This window comes from Rhineura floridana, chromosome 3 (genome assembly GCF_030035675.1).
Source record: "Rhineura floridana isolate rRhiFlo1 chromosome 3, rRhiFlo1.hap2, whole genome shotgun sequence".
NCBI classification, from domain to species: Eukaryota; Metazoa; Chordata; class Lepidosauria; order Squamata; family Rhineuridae; genus Rhineura; species Rhineura floridana.
The window spans coordinates 112,428,708-112,451,373 of NC_084482.1; the positions used below are offsets into that span (position 1 = coordinate 112,428,708).

At 40.4% G+C, this 22,666-nt stretch overlaps 2 protein-coding genes across 11 annotated transcripts in view; one reads left to right on the forward strand and one right to left on the reverse strand.

Moving 5' to 3' along the window:
* The window catches only part of MYOZ3 (myozenin 3), a 77,456-nt gene that overhangs the window by 43,601 nt on the left and 11,189 nt on the right, over positions 1-22,666 (forward strand). For 3 of the 10 annotated variants that reach the window (XM_061617389.1, XM_061617390.1, XM_061617391.1), the window contains exon 7: positions 7,389-7,439. In XM_061617389.1, coding sequence (XP_061473373.1) covers positions 7,389-7,439 — 51 coding nt within the window. Of the gene's footprint in view, positions 1-5,693; positions 5,757-7,388; positions 7,440-12,584; positions 12,601-13,399; positions 19,673-19,698; positions 19,937-22,666 lie in introns of those variants that run through there. The other 7 variants (XR_009761424.1, XM_061617388.1, XM_061617392.1 and 4 more) reach the window with 7 other exon arrangements.
* On the reverse strand, positions 269-20,525 carry DCTN4 (dynactin subunit 4). The gene is made up of 13 exons (XM_061617386.1): positions 20,300-20,525; positions 18,032-18,102; positions 17,073-17,251; positions 14,921-14,964; positions 12,619-12,726; positions 9,873-9,946; positions 8,381-8,493; positions 8,129-8,238; positions 6,403-6,476; positions 5,548-5,602; positions 4,606-4,713; positions 4,128-4,225; positions 269-2,576 (listed from the first exon to the last, which is right to left on the reverse strand). The coding sequence occupies exons 1-13, from the start codon at positions 20,432-20,434 to the stop codon at positions 2,363-2,365; spliced, it is 1,383 nt and encodes a 460-aa protein (XP_061473370.1). The 5' UTR covers positions 20,435-20,525; the 3' UTR covers positions 269-2,362.

Below are 22,666 nucleotides of genomic sequence, written 5' to 3' on the forward strand. Positions count from 1 at the left end.
TATCACAGATAAGGCTGACACCTGTTTAGGCCCATCAGCCCTACTCTTTCAAATGCTCCCAAGAGCATTCTTTGTGCCAAGCTTCCACAGCTTGTGTTGTGTCCATAAATAAGGACATAGAATGCACACTTGCTTCATTCCTGAATCCATTATCACAAACCATGACATTATACTGGCATAGCAGGAAAGAGACTATCTGGCAGATTCTATGCCCTGCGTTTCACCTTAAGCACTGGTGCTATCAGGAAAAAAGTACACAAAGAAGAAATGGCTTTGTCTGCTTCTTTATTTCAAGTTCACTACATTAAGTAAAACCATAAGGCAACACAGTCATTTTATTAATATTAATCAAGGCAGAGTGTTTCCAGTGTCCTCTAGTGAGGAGTCAGTGAGATGTTTCTGCAGAAATGTGTGGAATATACATCGTAACAGAGAGTCTTAAAATATTAAAAATAAAAAGCCTCCAAAGCATGTCCCAACTTCCTATATGTTTTAAGAAGAGGCTTTGAGTGTACATCATTGCAGCCCAGCAACAGCTCAACTCTATAAACTGAAGTTCCAAAATATTACTCAGCCAAGTATTAACTTGGTAGAGGTTAAATTGGGTTATTTTAAGTTATTTTATAAATTGAGAGCAGCAGACACTAAATACTACACATTTAAGAATAAACACTGGCTAGACTTCTTACACTCATGCTTTATATTGCGTATAGTCTATGCAAGCCTGTGAATATCAAGCTTCTCTGTTTTTTACACCCATTGCAGAAACTGGAAAATAAGGTGCAACCTTTATCCAAATGTTGCCAAACAAATGAAGACTTTTTAAAATATACCCCCAAACAATTTGAAATCTATAAGAAAAGCATTTTCCCTTGAGTTCACTTCCTAGTTATGTACCTCAATCCAAGCTGAAAATAAGCATTCTACTTTTTATCCATCTCAGGCTACCGAATAATCTGTCATATTGTAATGTACTCCTGTTGAGAACAGTTTGTAGTCATGTGATCTTCACATGCCTCCATTACTCCCAGGGTACATCATCAAAGCTCCATTCAAAGCACACCTGTATCTCTTGTACAGCCTGATAATTATAATCAGAAAAAGCAGCTGAGTTCCACTTTATTTTTCTTCTCAGTAATCTAACAAAGAAAATTAGTTAAGAAGCTTGTGTTGGAACATATCTATGTATTTTCTTGTATCTGTGTGTATGTAGCACTGTAATACTGAATTTGGAGTATGGGTGGAAGATCAGAGCCATGCCCTAGAAATTACATAGCTGTAAACTATTTATTGATTCAATTTACTGCTTACAAAGCTTATGAAAGCCGTTCACTTTTGCTTATAATGATATGGAAATCAAGCCTGAAGTACATCAGTGCAACGATGTACAGTGGGTTCTGGTAGCTACTTTCTCAAGAGATTTTAAGCTTTGAAACATACCAAAAGTGATCTCACGTATCAAAATCCTCAAATATCTTTGGTCAATATCCTATTCCTAAATAAATAAATTTAACAAAAACTTCTTCAGTGCCTCCTGTCCCAATCCCCCAGTGGCACTCCTGCTACAAGTACACTACAGCAGCATTTTTATTTGTGGACTACCCCATTATCCTGTTCCATTTTAAATCTGCATTTTCCAATGTAAGAGTGGTGGACCCCTAAAACTGCAGAACACTGGGGTAGCATTCAAATGCCTTTTTTTTCTTAATCACTTTTCCTTAATAAAGTGTACAGGACAAGGAACATCCTATGAAGTGTCAACGTTTAAGTTTGGTACATGAGTAAAAGGCCAATGAGCGCTATTTGAAACAGGCGGTATAACCAACTTATGGTGGAAGCAAGAACATATTATGCTGCTGCTGCTGATTGCTGCTTTACTAGAAGGTGCTACTGCAGCAGCCTTGGAATAATTATTACTGTGAACAGAACCTACCACAAAGGAGATAGATTTTGGCATTATCTAATACTAGCTTTGTGAAACAGATGCAAAGAAAGCCAGTAATGTTTTTGCTAGGAAATCTCATGCCATTTCATCAAGGAATAATACAAGATGGCCACAAAATGTACACACCAAGCTTTGTGCTACAAAGCTGACAAAACACATGGTACAGTGGGAAAACCACCAGTTCACATAGTAGGTGTTGAGGAGAGGGGAGTGAAGGAACTTATCATCTAGAAGTGTGGCTCTTCTCTTTTAATCCCACCTCTGTATCTTTTAGCTGAATTTTGTGGTGTGTAAGTTCACATCCAAAGGAGCCTCCATGAAGCAGTGCCTTCAGCATTTTTGTCAGGATGCATTCTTCAATATAACAGTGACAATGTAGTGTGTGGCCATCATTTAGGTTCCAGTTACAGGAAAGCTTCATGGAAGCACAGGATCCAGGCTAAGCTCCACATGATGGTTGAGCCAGATGACCTCGCAACTCTGATCACTTTCCTCCATGGGCCGGATAGGAGCAGCAAGGTTTTTGAATTCGTGTTTCATCTTAAAACTTACAGTAACTTCTCCCTCTTCTTTCAGCGGAGTGACCTTGATGAATATCCCAACTTTGTTAGCCTTCCGGAAAGCTATGATGCTGCAAATCAGGAAGGATATTGAAACAGTGCATCTTTCAAATATATAGCTAGCTTCTTTTTATATGCAGTCATATCCAACTATGTCCAGAGAAGGCCCAGAACAGGCTTCTGTGAACAGAAGGGGGAAGCAATTTTTGCTGATTTCCCCCTTCACCTGCAACCGTCCCCACATCCATGCAATCTCCCATGCTGTTCCAGAGGGTCTACCAACCCTTTGGACCAGAATTGGAGGGGCACAGGGGCTGCAGAAGAAAATTAACGAAAATAACTTCCCTCTTTCCATTCATGGAAGCCTCCACTGGATCAAAGAACCTCCCATTAACAAAACAACACAGTTGATGCAACCAGTAGGAACTCTTAGCAATATCCAAATTCTTCCAATGTAAAAACTTGTTGTCATCCATGACATGAATAAACAGCTCTTGCAACATAATACAGCTGACTAACACCAGTTTACAGCAGATCATATTTAACCCATTCCCCATGAGATGAGCATTTTCAGGGTCACTCAACATTGCAACATTGTTATAAAAGACAAGATGCTTATACTGCATAAAACATCTAACTTTTGGCTGTGGGTTTTTAAAGATGCCATTAATTTGAAACATTGAAAAACTTGATACACTTCACTGCATGCATGCCTTTCACGGATTTAACCATATTTTGTACTATAATGCTAATTTTGAAGTCCACAGCTTGTACAATTAAAGTTCAATTTGTCTGTTTTCCATGAATAATTATAAATATTCAAATACTAGAATATCTTAGTTGGGCTCTTGGTAGACACCTGTTTTGGGGTTCCAAGTCTCAAAATATTTGAATCTGTACAACTGCAAACTGCAAAAGCTAACACAGTGTTAGATTATACCACCTTACCCTCAAGTCTCACAGAAGACATTTCTCATCATTCCACAACTCCTCCGTGAGCTATGTCACTACAACTGCCGCTGTACAGTGAATTAAGTAAGTTTATTAATTGCTTAAGCCAGCTAGAATAGCTAGACAGAACCAAGCACATATATCGACTTTCCCAACGCTACAAAATGAGTTCATGGTATGCTGGAATTTGAATTTTTGAAACAAAAGAGCAACCCTGCTGAATCAGGCCAAATGTCTAACAACAGCCAACCAAATACCTCTGAGAAGCCCACAACCATGACATGAAAGCAACAGCCCTCTCCAAGGTTGCTTGTTCCCCAGCAACTAGATTTTAGAGGCATACTGCCTCCTTAGCCACAGGTGTTGTACATCCATATACCCATCCTCCATGAATTTTAAAGGGATCTAAATTAAGGATCTAAATTGTGTTTTGTATGAAACACTTCTTTTTGTCTGTCTTGAATCTCCTGCGAAAGGGTTTCACAGGTCACCCCATGTTCTAGCATTATAAGGGGGGGGAGACTTCTATTAACTAGTTTCTAAATAAACTGCAGACAGAGGAAAATAAAGACTATTATCAGTTGCCAACCTCACAGAACTAATGCCATCAACCACCAATGAATCCTGGATGACAAACTTGTTACTCAGGCCTGTAAAAAGAAAAAGCTTACTCAGGGTCATCTTGAAAATCTTGAGGTTCTGCCAGCTCATCGTATTCTGCTGCTGCATCTTTGCCTGCCAGGATTAACTCCTTGGAAGGAACTACCACCTGAAAAACAGGATGTAGAAAAGATTTTTGCAACAGGTATCCAATCACCACCACCCCTGTATTTCCTGAAGAATAATATAGATAATGTGAAGGAAGAGACTGCCCATGGCCACCAGTAAAATACAGCACTGGCATGGAAACTTTCAATACATTTTCAGTGCATGTGGTAAGCTCCTGAGATGACATGGCAGCCATGTGGGCATCTACACCACATGGAAGGTTTTTTTGTAGCAACCACACTGCTACATTAACATATAAAATCACTCTAAATCATCGAGAAGAATACACTGATACTATGATCAGGTGTATACAGTTTGTCCATTTTCCAGCACAGCATCAAAGTATGCACCATAATCTATACTGGGAAGAAGGTACAATACCTTAGCAGTACTATTGATGTCATCAGGATCACCTTCCTCGCACTCTTTCAATGTCACATGGGTAAGGTTTTCCACTGGATTGGTTAGAGTTAGAAGAACTTGACTCTCCTGTGAAAACAAGTACATAGGAGATAAAATTAGTCTCAGAAAAAAAACTTGTTGCAGGAAACATCTCTCTCTGCCTGATTTATCACATTTTAGGAACAGCTTTGCTTCTAATCACTCACACAGCAAAAGGAGTGGTTCTTCTACTCAAGTCATCATAGCCACATTTCAGACACATAATCAACTCCGATTTGCCAAATTTATACCACACCATGTTTAAGGAAGCTCACCTATGGGTTGGTGCAAGCTCCAAATTGCAAATCTTGGTTTACAGTTAGCCAAGACAGTATCAAATGCCATGGTCTGAAGTGGGTGTGCAAACCATGGTTTGTCATGATAGTTCAATTTACTAGTCATCATTATAGTCACTGTTCTTGCATGGTAGAAATTGGAGTGCTAAGTGCCAACAGAAAATGAAGGAAGACAATCAGCTCCAGGGTTGCTTTTGCATTTGGAAGCTCAAACTCCAGTTCATTTATCCAATCTATTAATTAAACACTGAAGCCCTTTCTAAACTATTTGTTCAAACCATGATTTGGTGTGATGTCTTAAATTGAGCTAATGTTGTAAAGAGCAGTCCATTCAGCCTGAAAAGCTATTTGTTAAACCTTATTTTTTAAAAATTGCAATCACTCACATGCAATCTTTAAAGCAGGGATGGAGAACCTGCAGCCATCCAGATACAGTTGGACTCCAGCTCCCAGTACTTCCAGTTAGCATGGTCAATGGTCAGGAATAATGGGAGTGGTAGTAAAACAATGTCTGGAGGGCCATTGGTTCATCTCTGCTTTCAAATTCTACCTCAAGAGAGGCTAATCAAAGAAGACAGTAACAAACCTTCATATAGCGCAGATTGGGAATTGACATGATTCTCACTTCTGGGATATAGTTGCTACAACACAAATGGAGAAAGAAGTAAATAGCAAATTCAAGCATGAACTCGTCGTCCCTAACCTTTTCATTTTTTCTTTATTTGTCTGTAGATATATGGCTCACCTTTCAATCCAGATTGGATCAAGGTGGTAACATTTTAAAAGCAGAAGTAGGTAACCACGAACACACAACATGATTTACTTTTTAAAAAAGGGGATTACATTGTAGATTAGTTACACCTTCCAATTTGATTTTAATTGAGATTAAATGAGATCATGGAATACTAAGTTTGAATTCAATGGAAATTTTGAATGTGATTAAAACCCAACCACATAAAATTTGTGTTATAGAAAAAGCTCTATGATAAAAGTAGGAGAACACCCTATGCAAGAGACCAATAAAATAAGTATTCCAGCCATTTCTCAAAATAAATGCTTCATATGTTATATAACATTGAGCCAAAAAGCAGTATCTCCATCAGGTTGCTTTAAATGACATCTCAAAGCTGGAGTTTGTAAAACAAATCAGCCTCTATACATAGACTATTAAATACCTGCATGTAGGAGCCTAGTCATTACCATGCTAGAAAGGAGACTAAGCTAGGCCCCCTTTCTCTATCATGCTAGCTTGCTATGTGCAGGGATTTTAGTTTTATGAGCCCTCACCTGCAGTCTGAAGTGGTTTAACTTGCCCTAGGCTCCGTTGGGAGGAAGGGTGGAATATAATTTTAATAAATAAAATAAACCCAGGCAGAGAAAACTGGAGAACCAGATTTAAGTCTTAGAATACTCTTGCCCTCCCCATTTTCAAAATACTTACACAGCTACCAGCTGGATTTTGAATTTGATAGATGTAGGATTGAACTCTGGTTTACTCAAATTGTGTTCACATTTCTAGGAGAGACAAATGTTAATAAACAATTTGTGTGGCTGAGTACCAGACAATCGCCGCAACTACAAAAACCATCACTGAGCCAAGTACGTATGTAGGTGTACGTATGTTCAACTATGGAAAAGGCAAACATAGGAAGGGTCCAGAGTTTAATGCAGATATTCAAGTGCCAAAACTCAGCACTTTACTGACAACTTTGGATTCAATAAGAAGATCCCTGCTGGATCAGACCAAAGCACCATCTAGACCAGCATCCTGGGCAATATCCAACTTCAGGACTTCCCTTTTCTCTCCTCTCCCTTGCAGCCCCCTTTTAAGGACCTGAACTAATTATACCTTCATCCAATGAATGAAATTAATAATTGTGCAGATTAACATTCTTTGCAGTTTGTAGTCTTGTTATATTGTAACTCTGATACGTTGATAATGTTCTGAGTATTTAATGTTCTGCATGAGAATTTTGCAGACACTGCTTAAAAAACTCAACTCCCTTGGAAAATTAGATTACAAACAAGAAGAAGCAACTTGCCAAAAGTTAAACAGTGCAGATCCAGTATCAGCATGTGTGATGCAGCAGAAGCACTCTCTCCAACACTGGTGTCACTGCTGCTTACCTGGACTGGGGTGGTGCAGGGCAACAGTGAAGTCTGAGCTGCAAAGGTGTATCAGCAGGACCTACACTTGATCTTAGCCGATGGGATGATTCATCCTGCTGGTGTACCTGTGCAACTTGATCTCACCACCTCCCTGCCCCATCTAGGTAAGCAGCAGCGATACCAGTGCCAGGAGGGTGGCTCTGCACTACCATAAATATGCACTGCCAGTGTGCAGCATGGAACAAATATTATTTGTAATCAATGCTTCTTGGCATTTTGTGCAGAGCTTAGTCCTCTTTCTTTCTCCTTCCTTCCTAGGTTACAATCTATAACTAATTCATCTGTTAGTATGCCCATTAGCCACTGGTGGTAAGTAAATTTGTTTAGAATTTAAAATGTATAATGTTAGCAACCAAAAGGGCCAAATCCAATCTGCAGCCAAAAACCAGAAACTACCTATCTAGCTCTCCCCTCACCCTCCATAAGGTTTAGTAAAACTTACCTCATTTTGTGATGGCATGACAGGGAGCTTCCCTTCCCCTACTACTGGCAGCCAATCAAGCAGAGTCGGGTGGGGAAACTCATGACATTGCAACACCAGATAAGGCCACTAGACGTTATGGACAGGGCAAAGGAGCTAGATGTGCATCTGTCACTTTCAACAGCGTGCACTTACCATTATATTGTCTTGTTTAAACACACTGCCACATGAGATGTTTATAGTGAAGTCTCAAAGTGTAGCCACATCTCCAGCTGCACGCAAAAAGCAAGGCCATCTTCCACTGCTTGCCTAGTTCAAGTAATATGGCTTAAGCAGGGTTATGCATGAGCTCAAATATAAGAATTCTAGAATACATTTTTCTAACTGGCCTAGATTCTAAATCTTTAGAAAAGATTCGTTTTGCAGTACATGGTCTGGGAGCACCCAACATTACAGCAGTTACGTGTGTGCAAGCATGATTCATGCCTGGACAGATGACTGGGAGCCCCATGTAAACTATTCAAAGCTGTAGTAGTAGATATATTAATAGAAGTTATTTTCCACAACAACTGCATACCCGGCATCGAAGTGAGCGTTTGATCAGGAGGTGTTTATGACGTGGGTAGAGCTGAGAAGCACAGATGGGTTGAAAGTCTGGCTGGAGAAGGCGCTGACGCAGAGTTGTCACTGTCCACAGTAGAGAAGTTTAAAAAAAAATTTTTTTTAAATCAAATTCTTAGTCAATAGCTTTGAGCAACAAGAAAGAGTGGCCACCATCTGAATTCATCAGCTGGGGCAGGCGAGCATAGCAGATATGTCAAGCTACTACCTTCTGTTAGATTGATTGGCCGTGTATAATAATCCTCAGGCAACGGCTCCACTTCCTCCACAGCCTGAGCAGGTTCAATTTTTATCTCCTTCTGGTCCTCTCCATCTTTCAGACTGAGGTGTAAAAAAAAGAAGAAGAAAATGACTGCTTAGGCTAATCAACTTTGTTAGAAGTAATTGAGAACGTATTAAAATATTCAAAATATTAAAGTTACTGACCAAACTGAAGTAAGCTTTAGTAGAACAACTGTAAGTCAATTACACCTCCTTACAACACCTGGAACAGTACCATAAAGCTACAAAATGAGCAACATACAAAAATTGCTCAGCTCAGTAAATGTGAAAATTGAAGTGCTTTCCAAAACTATTTGTTTATTGCATTTATATACCGCCCCATAGCTGAAGCTTTCATGCAATGTTTTTGGGGGAGTGATTTTCCTGTAATTAAGAGTTACCATCCTTCACTAGCCTTAACTTTTACTAGTTTTACTGCCCCCACATATATGGATTTTAAAAATATCCTTAAATGTCACACCCTTAAAAAGTGTTAAAAATAGCTTTGCTGGGAATGAGAGGATTAACAAACAAACAAAATGGAAAGGGACAATAAAAGCAGGCTGTATTTAATGCTGAACTTCCATTTATGGAGGACTCCTTGATCCAGAGAAGGCTTCCACTAACAGAAGGGATTTCCACAAATTCCATGACACCTCTTGTACTATTCTGAATCCCCCAACCCTCAGGAGTGGCACAAAGAGCTGCAGAGGGAAGATAGGATCAGGCAAAAAAAAATCCATGTAGGGGGAGGGCAGGGGGGAGAACTGTTCACAGCAGAAGATTTGGGGAAATGGCTGGCATAGAGAAGGATTAAGTATAGTTCTCCCCACCCCGCTTTCAACCTCTCCCTTTAGCAAGCTACATGGGATTGTGTGGCTGAAATCCTATGGAGTGGGGAGATGGTGATGCAGAGTTCAGCCCCAATGAAAACATTTGGGGCTTACTTCCAAGCAGACATGCAAAGAAAGAGGGAATGCAAGATTTAATTGCATCCAGAAAGACTTTGAATCGTTTTCCTCTGAAGAGAGAATCAACAGCAAAAATAAAATAAAATAAAAACGAACAAAGGCTTAACCTTCCAACAATTCAAATGACTCAGCTACAGGGCACACAGGAAGAGGTAAAGCCCTACACTAGCACAGATAATCAGGAGTTCTTAAAATCCAAGACAAGAGAATGATAGCAGCTGCGCTGTTCTGAAAACAAAACAGTGTTCAGGCATGACTGTTAAAGTACCAGCTCACATGTTCACTCATTGGTAGCGAAAGCTGGATCAGCCCTCTCTTTCTAAAGGGCCAAACTCCTGCAGAGGAAAGACCTTGGAAATCTGGAGGCAATTTATTCTCACCCCAGGCAAATAGAAATTTGTAAGCCTATTGTAAGTGACAGCATTGTTTCACCTCTGACCATATATATAAAAAAGGCCAAGCACTCACGAAAGTCCTGTGAGGGCACTGATGGGGGCCCCAGGCCTCTGACGCTGCAGCCTGGTTCCAAGGCCATACTTGTCCTATGAAAGACATGTGCAAGAAGAGTTAAGCCTGTTAGTTGAAATAAGTTCACATGGTTTCTTATAGCTTGAGGAGTATAAGGGATCAAACACACACAAAAAGCCAATCTGTATATTTTTTTCTCTGCTCAATGCAATTTTTGGTAGTTGGTTGGTAAAATGAAACAACCAGAAGAGGGATGCGGCATGCCACTGAAATTATCCTCTTTTAAAAAAACATCCTACCATGACCTATTTTCATGTGATACTCAAAGTGACAGCAGATGTAGCTAGTTCAGAATGTGATTGTTCACATGCTGGGAGAAAATATGTGTTTATGGACCAAAATACCTTCAGTTACAGTTAAAACATCATCAGCCATTAAGAAAAATCATGATAATGGCTTGAGACCTGACTTACATCTTTAGTTAACTAGCATCAGGAAATGTACTCCCTGACAAATTGCTACATTTTAACTAGTGGCAAACAATTATTGCAAATAACAGTATTTAAGACCATCAACAGTATTTAAGGCTATCAATCCTAAAGGAACAGCAGGGTGGAGTCACACCTGAACTTCTGCATACAAGATATCACTTCTAATCAAAGAAGGGCTGTTTTACATCTTGAACTAAAGCAGTGCACCAAGAAAAGTAAAACTAAACCTAAATATGTCTCTGCTTGCACAAGAGGTCAGGCAGCTCCTTGCAACCTACATTGTTCATCAATGCTAACTGCCATTTTCCTTCCACTCCTGGTTCTTTGGATTCAATGGAGTAAGCAACCATTTATATGGCAGTTTGAACAAGCAAAATGCCTTAATTTATTTTACTTCTTTATACTGTTAACTACCCTGCAAGTCAGGTCGCTTTCATTTCCGATCGATCGACAGGAAACAGAGATATAAAGATTTGCCCTGTGCTACTATATGGAAGTCACTGGCTGTAGGAGTAGTGGGGTGGGGATTTCAACTGGGGATTTCCCAGGTGGCAGGCATCTTCTCTAGTGTGTTATTCTGTAAGGTGGTGGTGTACGTCTTTTTAGTAAAAAGCAAAGTGCAAGCTGTGAAATTTACCTGCGAGACATACGATACTGTATCTGAATTACATAAAACTTCTATTAATGATTACTGCTTGAGAGGGAGACGCAATGCAAAGAAAGGTGCTACATTATTTCAACAGAGAAACAAATATTCAAAGCAGCAGGGTTGTAGACAGCAATACAGATGAACATACAGTAGTAGTGTATAGCTTTGAGGAGGTGGGGGGGGGTGTTATGTGACCAAGAATCCTACATCCTCAGAGAAGAGGCCTGATTACAAGTAGTGTACCTAGCCCAGAATATCCTGTTGGGGCCTTAAACAGAGTCAAGTCCATTTTAAAAAAGTACTCTGCCCGCACATTCAGCTGGTTCGCACATCACAATAAGTCAGTTTGTCTTAAAACATGCTTTAATTGTGAATGTGCTTCTTGTCTGCCATGTGGGTGCCCACGTGACTTCTTCCTCCCATGTGGCTCACACAACCTACAGTATGAATTGCTATGGGGCCTGAACACAACCCATGATTTGTTTGAAACTTACAAGCAGTAACATCTTGCTTAACGTCTAGCTTATTGCTTGTGCACGGTTTGGGTTGAGATGACACAAGCCAAACTATGGCTTGTGTGTGCCATACACAGGCTCTGCGCAGGACGAGAAGCTGTGCAGGGACCCACACGGCATGTGGGAAGACATGTTCACAATTAAACCATGGTTTACAATAAACTGTGGCTTATTGTGATGTGTGAACCAGCTCACTATACTGGCATGGGCTTGTACCAGAAAAAAATACCTTTATACATACAACAAAAATGTACTTAAAGACCATAGCAATAAGTATACTAACTTTGTTGTGAAAGCTTGGCCCATTACTGCATTCAAACTGGATTTCAACTGGACTACTATAAGCATATCCAAGACCAGAATTCTGGGTACAGTAAATATCGATATGCCAGTAGAATGCAAGTGGTTTCACAGACTTTAACGCTATCAGAAACTGAAGGGACTTACCACTACATGTATAGTATGTTGCTGCGGAGAGCCCCCAAATTAGCAGCAGGTAGCAACGGAGACAAGAAAAATGCAGCAATAAAGACAAAAGTAAATGCACAGAGCAAGCAGATTATACAGGTATCCCAGAGACAGGAAGCATATGCAAAAGTATTCAGCTAAGCAAAACTAAGCCTTTAATTTGGCTGCACAGCTGAAAATTAAAATGAAATATAGTTACATCTCAGGATCTCTAGCACAAAGAAAGTTTTTGTTGACTATGAGCTAGGCAAGCAACTATTTAGCGACTGAACAGCCAGCACTATAAAACTGAAAGCAGTAGCTTCTAGGTCCAGCTCTAGTTTTGAGCCCAGACTCTAACACTTGTTCTCCTTGATTCAAAAAGTTGGGTTACTTTAGTGCCTACATTTCACTAGGAGACAATATCACTTAAAAATGGCAAAACAATGGCTGCTTGTAACTTGCTTGTGGAAGATTACTGATCTGACAAGCTTTCAATAAGATCTGAAGATCTAATTTTATTAGTTTGCTTGCTTTTTTTTAAAGAATCAACTAGTGTCAATTTATGACCCTGAAATTTAAAAAGCAGTGTTCCCATTTACTCCGCTAGAGCTCCAGAATTCTGTATTGTTGTCCTAGCTCACCGAAAAAGCCAGTGGCATGTAAGGTCTGCGTCGAACCAACTTTTTACGATCCCTTTCCATCTTCTCCTTCTGAGCCAGCTGTTGATAGTACTCAACCAGTTTGTTAACCTGATCAGGAAGAAAGGTCAGTTTAAACAATGATCTGGAATAAAAATAGTTTCTCACAAAGCAGGGGCTCTACTATATAGTGGATATTCTTTTAGGGAGGGAGGAGGAACTCTCCTTTTTTGCTCTTCATTAAGGTGAGACAAACCTTCTCACAATTGGTCTTAAGAGGTGAATTGCGATATTCCTTTTCTTGACCATTGACCAGTTTCTTTTATAAAAAATAACATATGGTGTTTCTTTACACCATTATACCCACAAAACAATTTTCACCCAGTTGACCAATCATTAATTTTTCTTTAGTAGAAGCAAAAGCTTTTACATCAGTCTTCTCAAGGTTTTACCTTCTCTGCTTTTTCATCACACAGTATCATGTATAGGGATGAACCTATACCCAGTTCGTGTCAGTTTCATACATGTTCAATGAGAAGTCCATTCCATCTCATTTCTGCATTCATCAGTGATTTTTTTATTTAACTTAATCCATATAAAATAACATTATTTAAATACCTGTGTTCTCTTAAAATAGTCATATTTCTAAGCATATTTTAAAACTTTGGGGGGGGGAGCAAGATTTGGGAAGAGCAAAAATTACTTGACAGCTAAGTTACAAGCAATGCAATCTCTCTCTCCCCCCCTCTCCATGATTAACTGAAGTTGTCTCTTTGTCTCTCAGCAGGAACACATGATCCAGGAGGTACACAAAGTAATCACAATGACACAGGTTCAAGTTTGCCAGCCAGCCACCTTCTGTCACTGGCTGCCACAACTGGAGGATTCAAACCCCAGATATTTCTAGCTAAGCTGGTCTTGTTAGTAACGTGTGTGTGATTGCTTGCATAGTGCATTGCATTTGCTGTGCAAGAGGTGGAACCCCCACGGGACCAGGAATAGAGCTTGGAAAGTTTCTGGGTAGGACTATATTCAGGAGTCACAGAAAACCTGAGAGTTATTTTTAAAATTACACTTTATATTTCAACAAAGTCTAAATAAGAAGAATTTGACTATTTGCCCAATCAGTTGCTCACATTTTCTTTGACTGATCATATGTCAAGATGCAATGGCACAAATTCTCTTTATTTAAGGGGAAAATATAATTTCAAAGCCCAAGCAAGAATTTCTAAGATCAAAAGATTCACAAGTGCTTCAGATGGGCTGCACTGAACATGTCGTCATCGTTGCTAAAACTGGGACACAGACAGATCCCAGAGTTGACTAAAGAGCCACAATCTTTACCTTTCCATAGTTTCAGTGGATGCAGTGGTCATACATGCCACCCTGGACTCCTAATAACAACAACAACAACGCTAAGCCTAGGGAGGGTCATAAGACCCAGCCTGAGCATTACTGAAACAGTCTTAGCTTCCAAAGCACAGCTACTTGCAGTTACATCTTTCTTCCTCAGCTGATAAACACGGCCACTGCTGTAGCTGGTGCCTGAGCAGTAACTGTGTTGAGCTGGGTGCACCAGCTTTTCACCCAACTCCTTCCATCAGCTAACTGGCCCAGCTAGCATTCCAGTGTCATGCTCACCCTAGCATCTTTATCCCTGCTTTCTCCTTTCTGGAAAACAGCCCTGAGCAGAGAAATTGAAAAAAGCAGCTTGCATTACATCATATCCTACTCTTACGTTGGAGGTGAGCCACATCCTGCATCTCAGAGGCTGGGTGAGCCAGATAACAAGACAGCCAGCAGGAAACAAGGCTTACTTTCTCAAACAATTGCTCTGCATGGAGAAATTCATGCTAGCAATACTGCTTCTGTGCAAGGAGATTCAAATCAGCACAGTACAGTGGAGCTGGGGAAAGACCCTGGCTTCTGCATGATACAAGGTGTGTCAGTTTCTGATGACTGTTAGTCCAAACAGCAGTCCAGGAGCAAATTGCAAGGTGGGGCGGGGGAGGGCAATGTAAGTGGGCAACTTCTCCAATAGTGGTTGCTGTAGAAAAATCCTTAGAGTACTTAGTCTGCTGTCCTCAACATATTTTTATCCTCAGTTTGACGCTACAGCGCTAAATCAATTGGGGGAAGATGCTATCTAGCCTCAATCATGCATGACGTGCCTTCTCCAATTTAAGTAAATGTAACCAGATTCTCTTCTGTGAGTTAAGAGATAGGCAAAAATGGCTCCAATACAAACACTCTTCTTTTTCAGACCATCCTATTCTTTAAAATACTTGTATTTCCTTTTACTTACCTTTTGAGCATGAGGATTTTCTGGCTCCTGCCAACCTCCACTGGCTGCAACATAATAACACAAATTTTAAAAGGCCAGGGGTGGGGAAAAATCATAGTTCACGCACTGGTCCAAAATAAATATACAAAATTGCTGCCTGCTTCTCTTCCCTTCTCATCCCAGATCACAGTTCATTGTATCTGGTATTTTTAGTATCAAGAGTGTCAGATACCGCAAACATTACCCTCTCCAGCATGCCCTGAGGCAGACAACAGAACTGCACAATATACCAGCAAAGATGTGTTTTCTATACTCGTGTCTACAGGTCAACATGAATGCAGGTCATGAATTCTAGGGAAGAATTGGTAGAAGATTATTGCCAGGCAAGGGAAATGGCTTATCCCATCTTGCACCTGCCAGTTTTCTCCTACAAATGTCCCCTCTCCCTGATAACTATTCCCCCTACCCAGACTACTTTGGGGTTTTAGAGCCCAGCTAGGGGAAAACACAGTAGAAACATAGCTGGGAGTGCAGAATTAACTGCATGCCTTCCCATCAAAACTGCCCCTATGAACTGCTGCTCGTGCACAGTTATCTCATGCTTCTGGGACATATCCCAGCAACAGAGGAAAGCATAAAGGTGCTAGCCCTGGAATCTCTGGAGGAGCAGATATTCAACGGTATTGACTGAAGGGAAGCAAACAATGCTCGCTCCCCTTCAACCAGCACAAAGAACCACCAGGCGTAGAAGCTCTAGAGAGGCTGCCTCCACACCCCAAGAGCTTCTGAGACAAGTTGCTAGCCTTCTCAGGATCCTCTTTCTTGCCAGCTCCCTGGAGTCACCAGGGGATAAAACTACTTTCAACGCACAGAAGGGCTGTCCCTTTATCACTAAAAAAATATTGAGGGAAGGGAGGTACAAGACCTCTGCAGTTTGGAGCCGATAAAGTCTACAATGCAAGGTTTTTATTATGTTTTGTAATTTTGTTTTATGATTGATTTTCTCTTATATATTTTTATAAACTGGGTTATATCCAACAAAGTCATCCTGTTAGCACAACCTGTGCAATGCGACTTCCTCTCTCCCTGTATGCCCACAAATACGCTCCAGAGGGTTGAAGGCATCTTCAGAACTAATATGGGGGTGTGTGTGAACATGGTCAGAGGAATTCCTGCAGCACAGGCAGATGTCCTTGCTCTATCAGGATGGCTTAATCGGATACAAACTACTCTTCTTCACCGCTTAGATGTTTTATATCAGGGGTGGGGAACCTCTGGCCCATGGGCCAAACTTAGCCCACCAGACTGTTTTGGGCAAGCCGCACCCACCCATCATACATCTGATGTTATATGTGGCGTCAGTTGTGAGGCAGGTGTGGGTGGGGCTTCAGGAGCTTAAAGTGAGCTCATAATTGCTCCTTTCATAGAGGAACACGTGCCCCCACAGCCCATCAGTTGATGGCCAGGAGGAGTGTGCCATGTTCCCGAAAAGGAAGTGGATTCCATAGAATGGAAACTGTCCTCCCTGTGAAAACCAGAGGTTCAAAGCGCAGCACAGGCTGTCTGAAAGCCCTTTTGCAAACAGCCCCACACTGCTCTTTGAACCTCCAGTTTTCAGAGGTTTAAAGAACAATGAAGGGGCATTTGGAAAAGGGCTTTTAGACAGCCCACACTATGCTTTAAAGTTTTGACAACCAGGGCTTCAAAGCACAGCATCACCTGATGTCATAGTGACATCACGTGATTCTCCATCCACACGACCAATTTGGCCCAGAAGAGATGGGAAGATAAGGATCTGGCCCACCAGCCAGAATTATTATTATTTATTTGATTGATATCCCGCCCGTTCTGCCAGTAGGAGTCCAGGGCGGCAAACAAAAACTTCCACATTTGTTTTATATTATGCAATTTATAAACAAACAGTACTCCAAAGACACAGGCACTCATCCTCAGAGTTCAATTGTGATGACTTTGGTAACGCAGAATCAACCACCACCCACCACTGAAAGTTAACTTCCATTCACTTTTCCCCATTAGCGTCCAAATTTTTAGTATCTAATTAGCATGACAAAAATAGCACTCCACATTCTAATAAAGGCCACGTTCACAACATGCTTATGCAAGAGTTTTCAAACAACTCTGACAATGTTCATCTAAAGCCATCACCACTCACCAACAGATTTATCTGCCATGCCAACATCTCTGGAAGTCCAGCGGCAAAAGCCACAAGCCAGGTAATAAGCTTTCTTCATCGTGGTCTTGGCTGGATCATCAGGCAGTGGAGCAGGGATGCTGGTTGCTCGGGTAGAAAGAGTGTGCATACAGCAAGGACAGTCAAAACAGTTAGCACACCTGAATGAAAAGAGACCAGGATGAAATTCTGCATAAAGATTGTATGTCAGGGCTTTAACCTGCAGTTCCAGCCTCCTGATTTACTGTTTTGTAATTCAGAAACTGCCTCTGACAACTGTTTTTAAAAAACAAATTATATCTAATTGTTTCACTAGGAAGAAAGGAATGGACTTCACAGAATCAGCCAACAAAAAACAAAATAAGTTATTCCACAACCCCCATCCCTTGTGAAAGGGCAGAAAAGATGCTGTAAGCAATTTTTTAGATCTGGTCACGGTAAACACGCATGATTCCATTAGTGCTTTGAAGCACTTTACATACGTTCTATAAAGATTCAAGGAAAAACATAAAAGATGGGAAAGTATTGTAGATGTAAATTCGTTTTAAAAGCCTTCTTACAGCATGTGAGAACATCAGCAACAGGGTTAAAATAAAGCATTCTACAGTGTGCTTCTTATGAGATCTCACCAAATACATTGGGAATGTGAGAAATGAACAGTCTTGCACTCAAGTGTAAGTTACTGCAACATTATTTGTTCTCTACAGTCAGAAGTTGGTAATATAGAATATAAACAGAATGCCAGAGGCACCTTCCTGAACTCAATGACATTACATTGTAAATAAAACCTGTACCACAAGGATTTTTTTTTTTAAAGTCAGATTCTTGTAAAGATGCTGGGATCAAAACATGTAAAATATGTATACAATGATGCACTGATCAAAAAGAGACTGTCCTAAAGCATGAACAATGGTCTGATGGGAGTGAAAATGTAGCCTTACCTGTTCTTCTTCAGCTTGGCTTCAGCTGATGGCATGTTTTCCAAGCAACTGGGACAATAGTGAGAATCAACCTAAAAAAAAAATTTACAAAAAGACCCTTTTCATTCTTCACCATTACCCTTCTCCAAATCCTTCCCCAAAACCTTCTACTTAAACGAAGGAAAAAATGGTCATTATGCTCTCAAAACTGCACAAACGTTCATGTTATGAACCAGCAAGTCCCCAGCTTGATTCTTACCTTTGTCACGACTTCACTCGATGGCCTTACACAAGCCATTCCCCCACAGCCTTCCAACCCCTCATCAGTAATACAAGGACACTAATACTAATTTAATGTACAAAGTTGTTATAAGAGATACAACAGCGGTGAAGAACCTTTGGCTCTCTAGATGTTTCTGAACTACAACTTTAAGCCACATCTCAAGTATTTTATTCAAACAAAAGTCATTCTCAGGATAGAATCTTATAGCCTGCAACATCCGCAGACCTACAATAATGGGACAGTAATGTGCCCAGTTATTCCAATTGAAAGCATTTATCATCATTTAGCAAGGAATGAAACTTCTAATGAACAAGTAGATGAAAATAAAGGTTTTATTTAAGATGTGCAAAAGGGAAAAACTTGGCTCAGCATGGAATTTACTGGTTATCTATACAGGGAATACAACATATCTCCATCTACAAACTAATTTAATAGTCATTAGGTCTCCCTAAGCTACTGAGAACTGTGGTTCAGTAAAGGGATCTTTGCCAAAGAAAAGAACACAGTACAATTCCCAGAGTTCTTTCATGAAAGTTACAACTGGTATAAAAAACCAATGTGAGTTGATCATGTAACCCTAAAGGGTCCAATTTGGCCTTTGAGGCCATTTACTCCAAACCACACCCACCAGCTGATGGGCAGGAAGACAGGGTTTAATCCTGCTTTGGTTGCACCATACTGTTCCCAATGGTGAATAGCACATTAATTTCAATGCCATAAATAAATGTGTCCTGTATTCTTGGTTTGATGATAACACAAATCTGGTTTTTGATGTTTCTGGCCATACAATCAAGAGTTTAATGCTTATCAACAATGCCAAAATTAGGTACAGGAGCAGGCTCTAATCTTTAAACATCTGTTACTTTACTTATTTTGCTGTTTAGCAGAGTGAAAAAGGTCTCTAAGCCCATTCAGTAATCCTGGGGCCAAGGTAAAAGTTACCCTCAATTCTTTGCAGCTTAAAGGGGCACAAAAAGATTTAACAGTGAAAAGAATTTTACTGAGAGATAAATAGTCATTCTGTGTAACAAGGAAACTCATACAGTAAAGCTCCTTATATCCAAATAAATTGGGGAAAATAACATTGTCTCAAACATCCTGCACCAGAAGAAAAGACTGACAAGGAGCCAGTTTCTCTCAGTTTTTAAGAGTGCTGTATCTCAGTTATAATCACTTCTGTGACTTGGACAGAACACAATTTTATTGGTGGAGGGGCCAAGGAAACAATACTCAAGCATTACACAAGGTACTAGAAGAACAAATGAGATGAATAAAAATAAATAAAAATAATAAATAAATAAATGAAAACTGAAAGTGATTACCCTTTGACATGCTGCATAAATAGTAAACAAAAAGTTTAGAATAAAGATGTGGCTAAGATCTCTCTCTCTCTCTCTCTGTACAGGCACATGCATACATACACACAGGATAACAGCCCCCATCATGCATGCTGCTTACAGAACACAAACGGGCATTATGATTTACTATATTTTACATAACTATGTAAGAATAGAACAATTGTTAGGCTTCCACTATTAATGAAGTAATTGGGAAGCTAAACGAAATATGAATAAGAATACACTTCTAGTGATGCCCAATTATATAGATAATAACACCCTGCAGTAGAGTTTAGATGACAGTTTATGTTGTGCCATACATAATATTTTAGAAATAATGCAATGGACCCTGCATCCTCTAATCTGACATCCTTGCTCAAAGATCAGAGTGACAATCCTGCGCTTTTGCCTACTGTCCAATGAAGTGAAAAGTGAAAATGACAGAAGGGCACGTGCCCCAATCAAAACGCCAGTCTCGAGATCTGCATATACGACCAGCCAGAGAAAGCTTTGAACACATTTTTGCTAGCCAATTGAATGAAGGAATACAACGAATGGCAGTTGGAAAGGCCAATAGGCACTCGTGGTGTGTTATAAGGGCCCACCTCGCTGTTCTTCTGCTGCTCCCCCACCCAGTCCCCTAACCCTCACTAATACGACCCAGTTTACCTCATGAGAGACACACTCGAGGGACCGGAGCTCACTGCAGTAGCGACAGAAGTACAGCTGCGAGAGCGGCATGCGGATCTCCTTTTCGCCCCGTACTAGATAGGAAACGCGCTCGGATTGCAGCAGCGAAGCCATTTTGGGAAGACAGGACCAGACCAGCCTCTCCAGTCTCTCGCCGTACCCAGCTTCCCGGTTTCCGGCACGTGACCCGGAAGCGTCCGCGCCTTGAGCGGAGCCACCTGGTCTTTCTACTCACTTCCGGGTGACGCTCTGTGATCTTCAGTTGGGGAAGAGTCGTAGGAAGGGAAAGATGAAATAAATGAAGTTAAAAGAAAATGAGGCGCCGTCTAATTTTATGGATGCCGCAGACCGTGCTCAGAGTTTGTTGAGAATCCACAGAATTACTAATTGTATCTAGCAATTACTAAGGCTGCATGCACACCATACATTTAAAGCACATTTCTCTGCCCCCCCCCAGATTCTTGGGAACTATAGTTTGTAATGGGTGCTGGGAATTGTACCTGTGTGAGGAGTACAGTACCCACAATTTGGGAGCGCGGGGCAGGTAAATGGATGGTATGTACACAGCCAAAGTCTTGTGATACCTTTAATACAAACAATTATGGTATAAGTTGTTGAAGTGGACTCTAATCTATGAAAAATTATGGTATAATACATTCATTAGCCTTTAAGGTGTCTCAAGAAAATTCCTTTGTACATCTCTGTTGGAACAAATGGGACCTGCTCCTATGAATAGTCAAGTGTGGAGCGCTTCTGTGGACAGCCAGCCAACCATAAACATTTATTTATTTAATTTGTATCCCGCCCTTCCAGCAGGAGCCCAGGGTGGCAAACAAAGCACCAAAAAACTTAAAACTTCATAAAAACTTCTTAAAATACATTAATACAAAACAGCATTAAAAACAATAAAAAGCAACCTTAAAAAAAGGGTTATTTTCCAGAATAATCCATCGCATCATCCCTCCGTTTCCTCTCTTCACACCAGTCAGCAATCTGCTTGCTGTGCATTATTAATTTTCATTGGGCGGGGGGGGGTTCAACAAGGTTTTTGTTTGGTACTCTGTAAACCTAGGGGTGTCCCAAGCCTGCTGATACCTCCATCTTGTGCATAATGCCATTTTGGCTACATAAAGATACACAGATGACTGCCAAAGTATTGATAATCCTTGACAAGTTCAAAGTCCTCATTGTCAACGTTAAAGTTATATAAATCTTCTGTTGTCATTACGTTAGTCTTTTCGACATTCAGCTGTAGTCCTGCTTTTGTGCTTTCCTCTTTAATTTTCATCAGCATTCAATTCAAATCATTACTGGTTTCTGCTAGTAGTGTTGCTATTTCTCCCTCCAATTTTCACACCTCCTTCATCTTGGTCCAATCCTGCTTTCCGTATGATATGTTCTGCATATAGATTAAACAAATGGGGTGATAAAATACACCCCTGTCTCACACCCTTTCCGACTGGGAACCAATCGGTTTCTCCATATTCTGTCCTTACAGTAGCCTGTTGTCCAGAGTATAGGTTGTGCATCAGAACAATCAGATGCTGTGGCACCCCCATTTCTTTTAAAGCATTCCATAGTTTTTCATGATCTATATAATCAAAGGCTTTGCTGTAATCTATAAAGCACAGGGTGATTTCCTTCTGAAATTCCTTGGTCCTTTCCATTATCCAACATATGTTTGCGATATGATATCTGGTGCCTCTTCCCTCTCTGAATCCAGCTTGGACATCTGGCATTTCTCACTCCATATACGGTAAGAGCCTTAGTTGTAGAATCTTGAGCATTACTTTACTTGCATGGGATATTAAGGCAATAGTTCAATAATTACTGCATTCCCTGGGATCTCCTTTCTTTGGAATTGGGATGTATATTGAGCAATTCCAATCTGTGGGCCATTGTTTAGTTTTCCATATATGTTGACAAATTTTTGTCAAAATTTGGACAGATTCAGTCTCAGTAACTTGTAGCAACTCTGTTGGTATGCCATCTCTTCCTGGTGGTTTGTTTCTTCCAAGTATTTTAAGAGCACCTTTCACTTCACATTCTAAAATCTCTGGTTCTTCATCATATGGTTCCCCCTTGAATGAATCTGTCATCCTTGCATCTCTTTTATAGAGTTCTTCAGTGTCTTGCTTCCATCTTCCTTTTATTTCATTTCAGTCAGTCAGTGTGTTCCCCTGTTGATTGTTCAACATCCCTACTCTTGGTTTAAATTTCCCTTTAACTTTTCTGATCTTCTGGAATTTTGGCTCTTGTTCTTCCCTTTTTGTTGTCCTCTTCTGTTTCTATACAATAACTATTGTAATAGTTCTCTTTGTCCCTACATACTAGTTGGTATATTAC

Coding starts and splice junctions, on each gene's coding strand:
- DCTN4 (XM_061617386.1), bottom strand. CDS start 20,434: ATGGCTTCGCTGCTGCAATCCGAGCGCGTTTCCTATCTAGTACGGGGC. Junction 9,947..12,618: donor ACATGCCACTGGCTTTTTCG/GTGAGCTAGGAC, acceptor TGTCTTTCATAG/GACAAGTATGGCCTTGGAAC. Junction 6,477..8,128: donor AACGCTCACTTCGATGCCGG/GTATGCAGTTGT, acceptor TGTCTCTCCTAG/AAATGTGAACACAATTTGAG.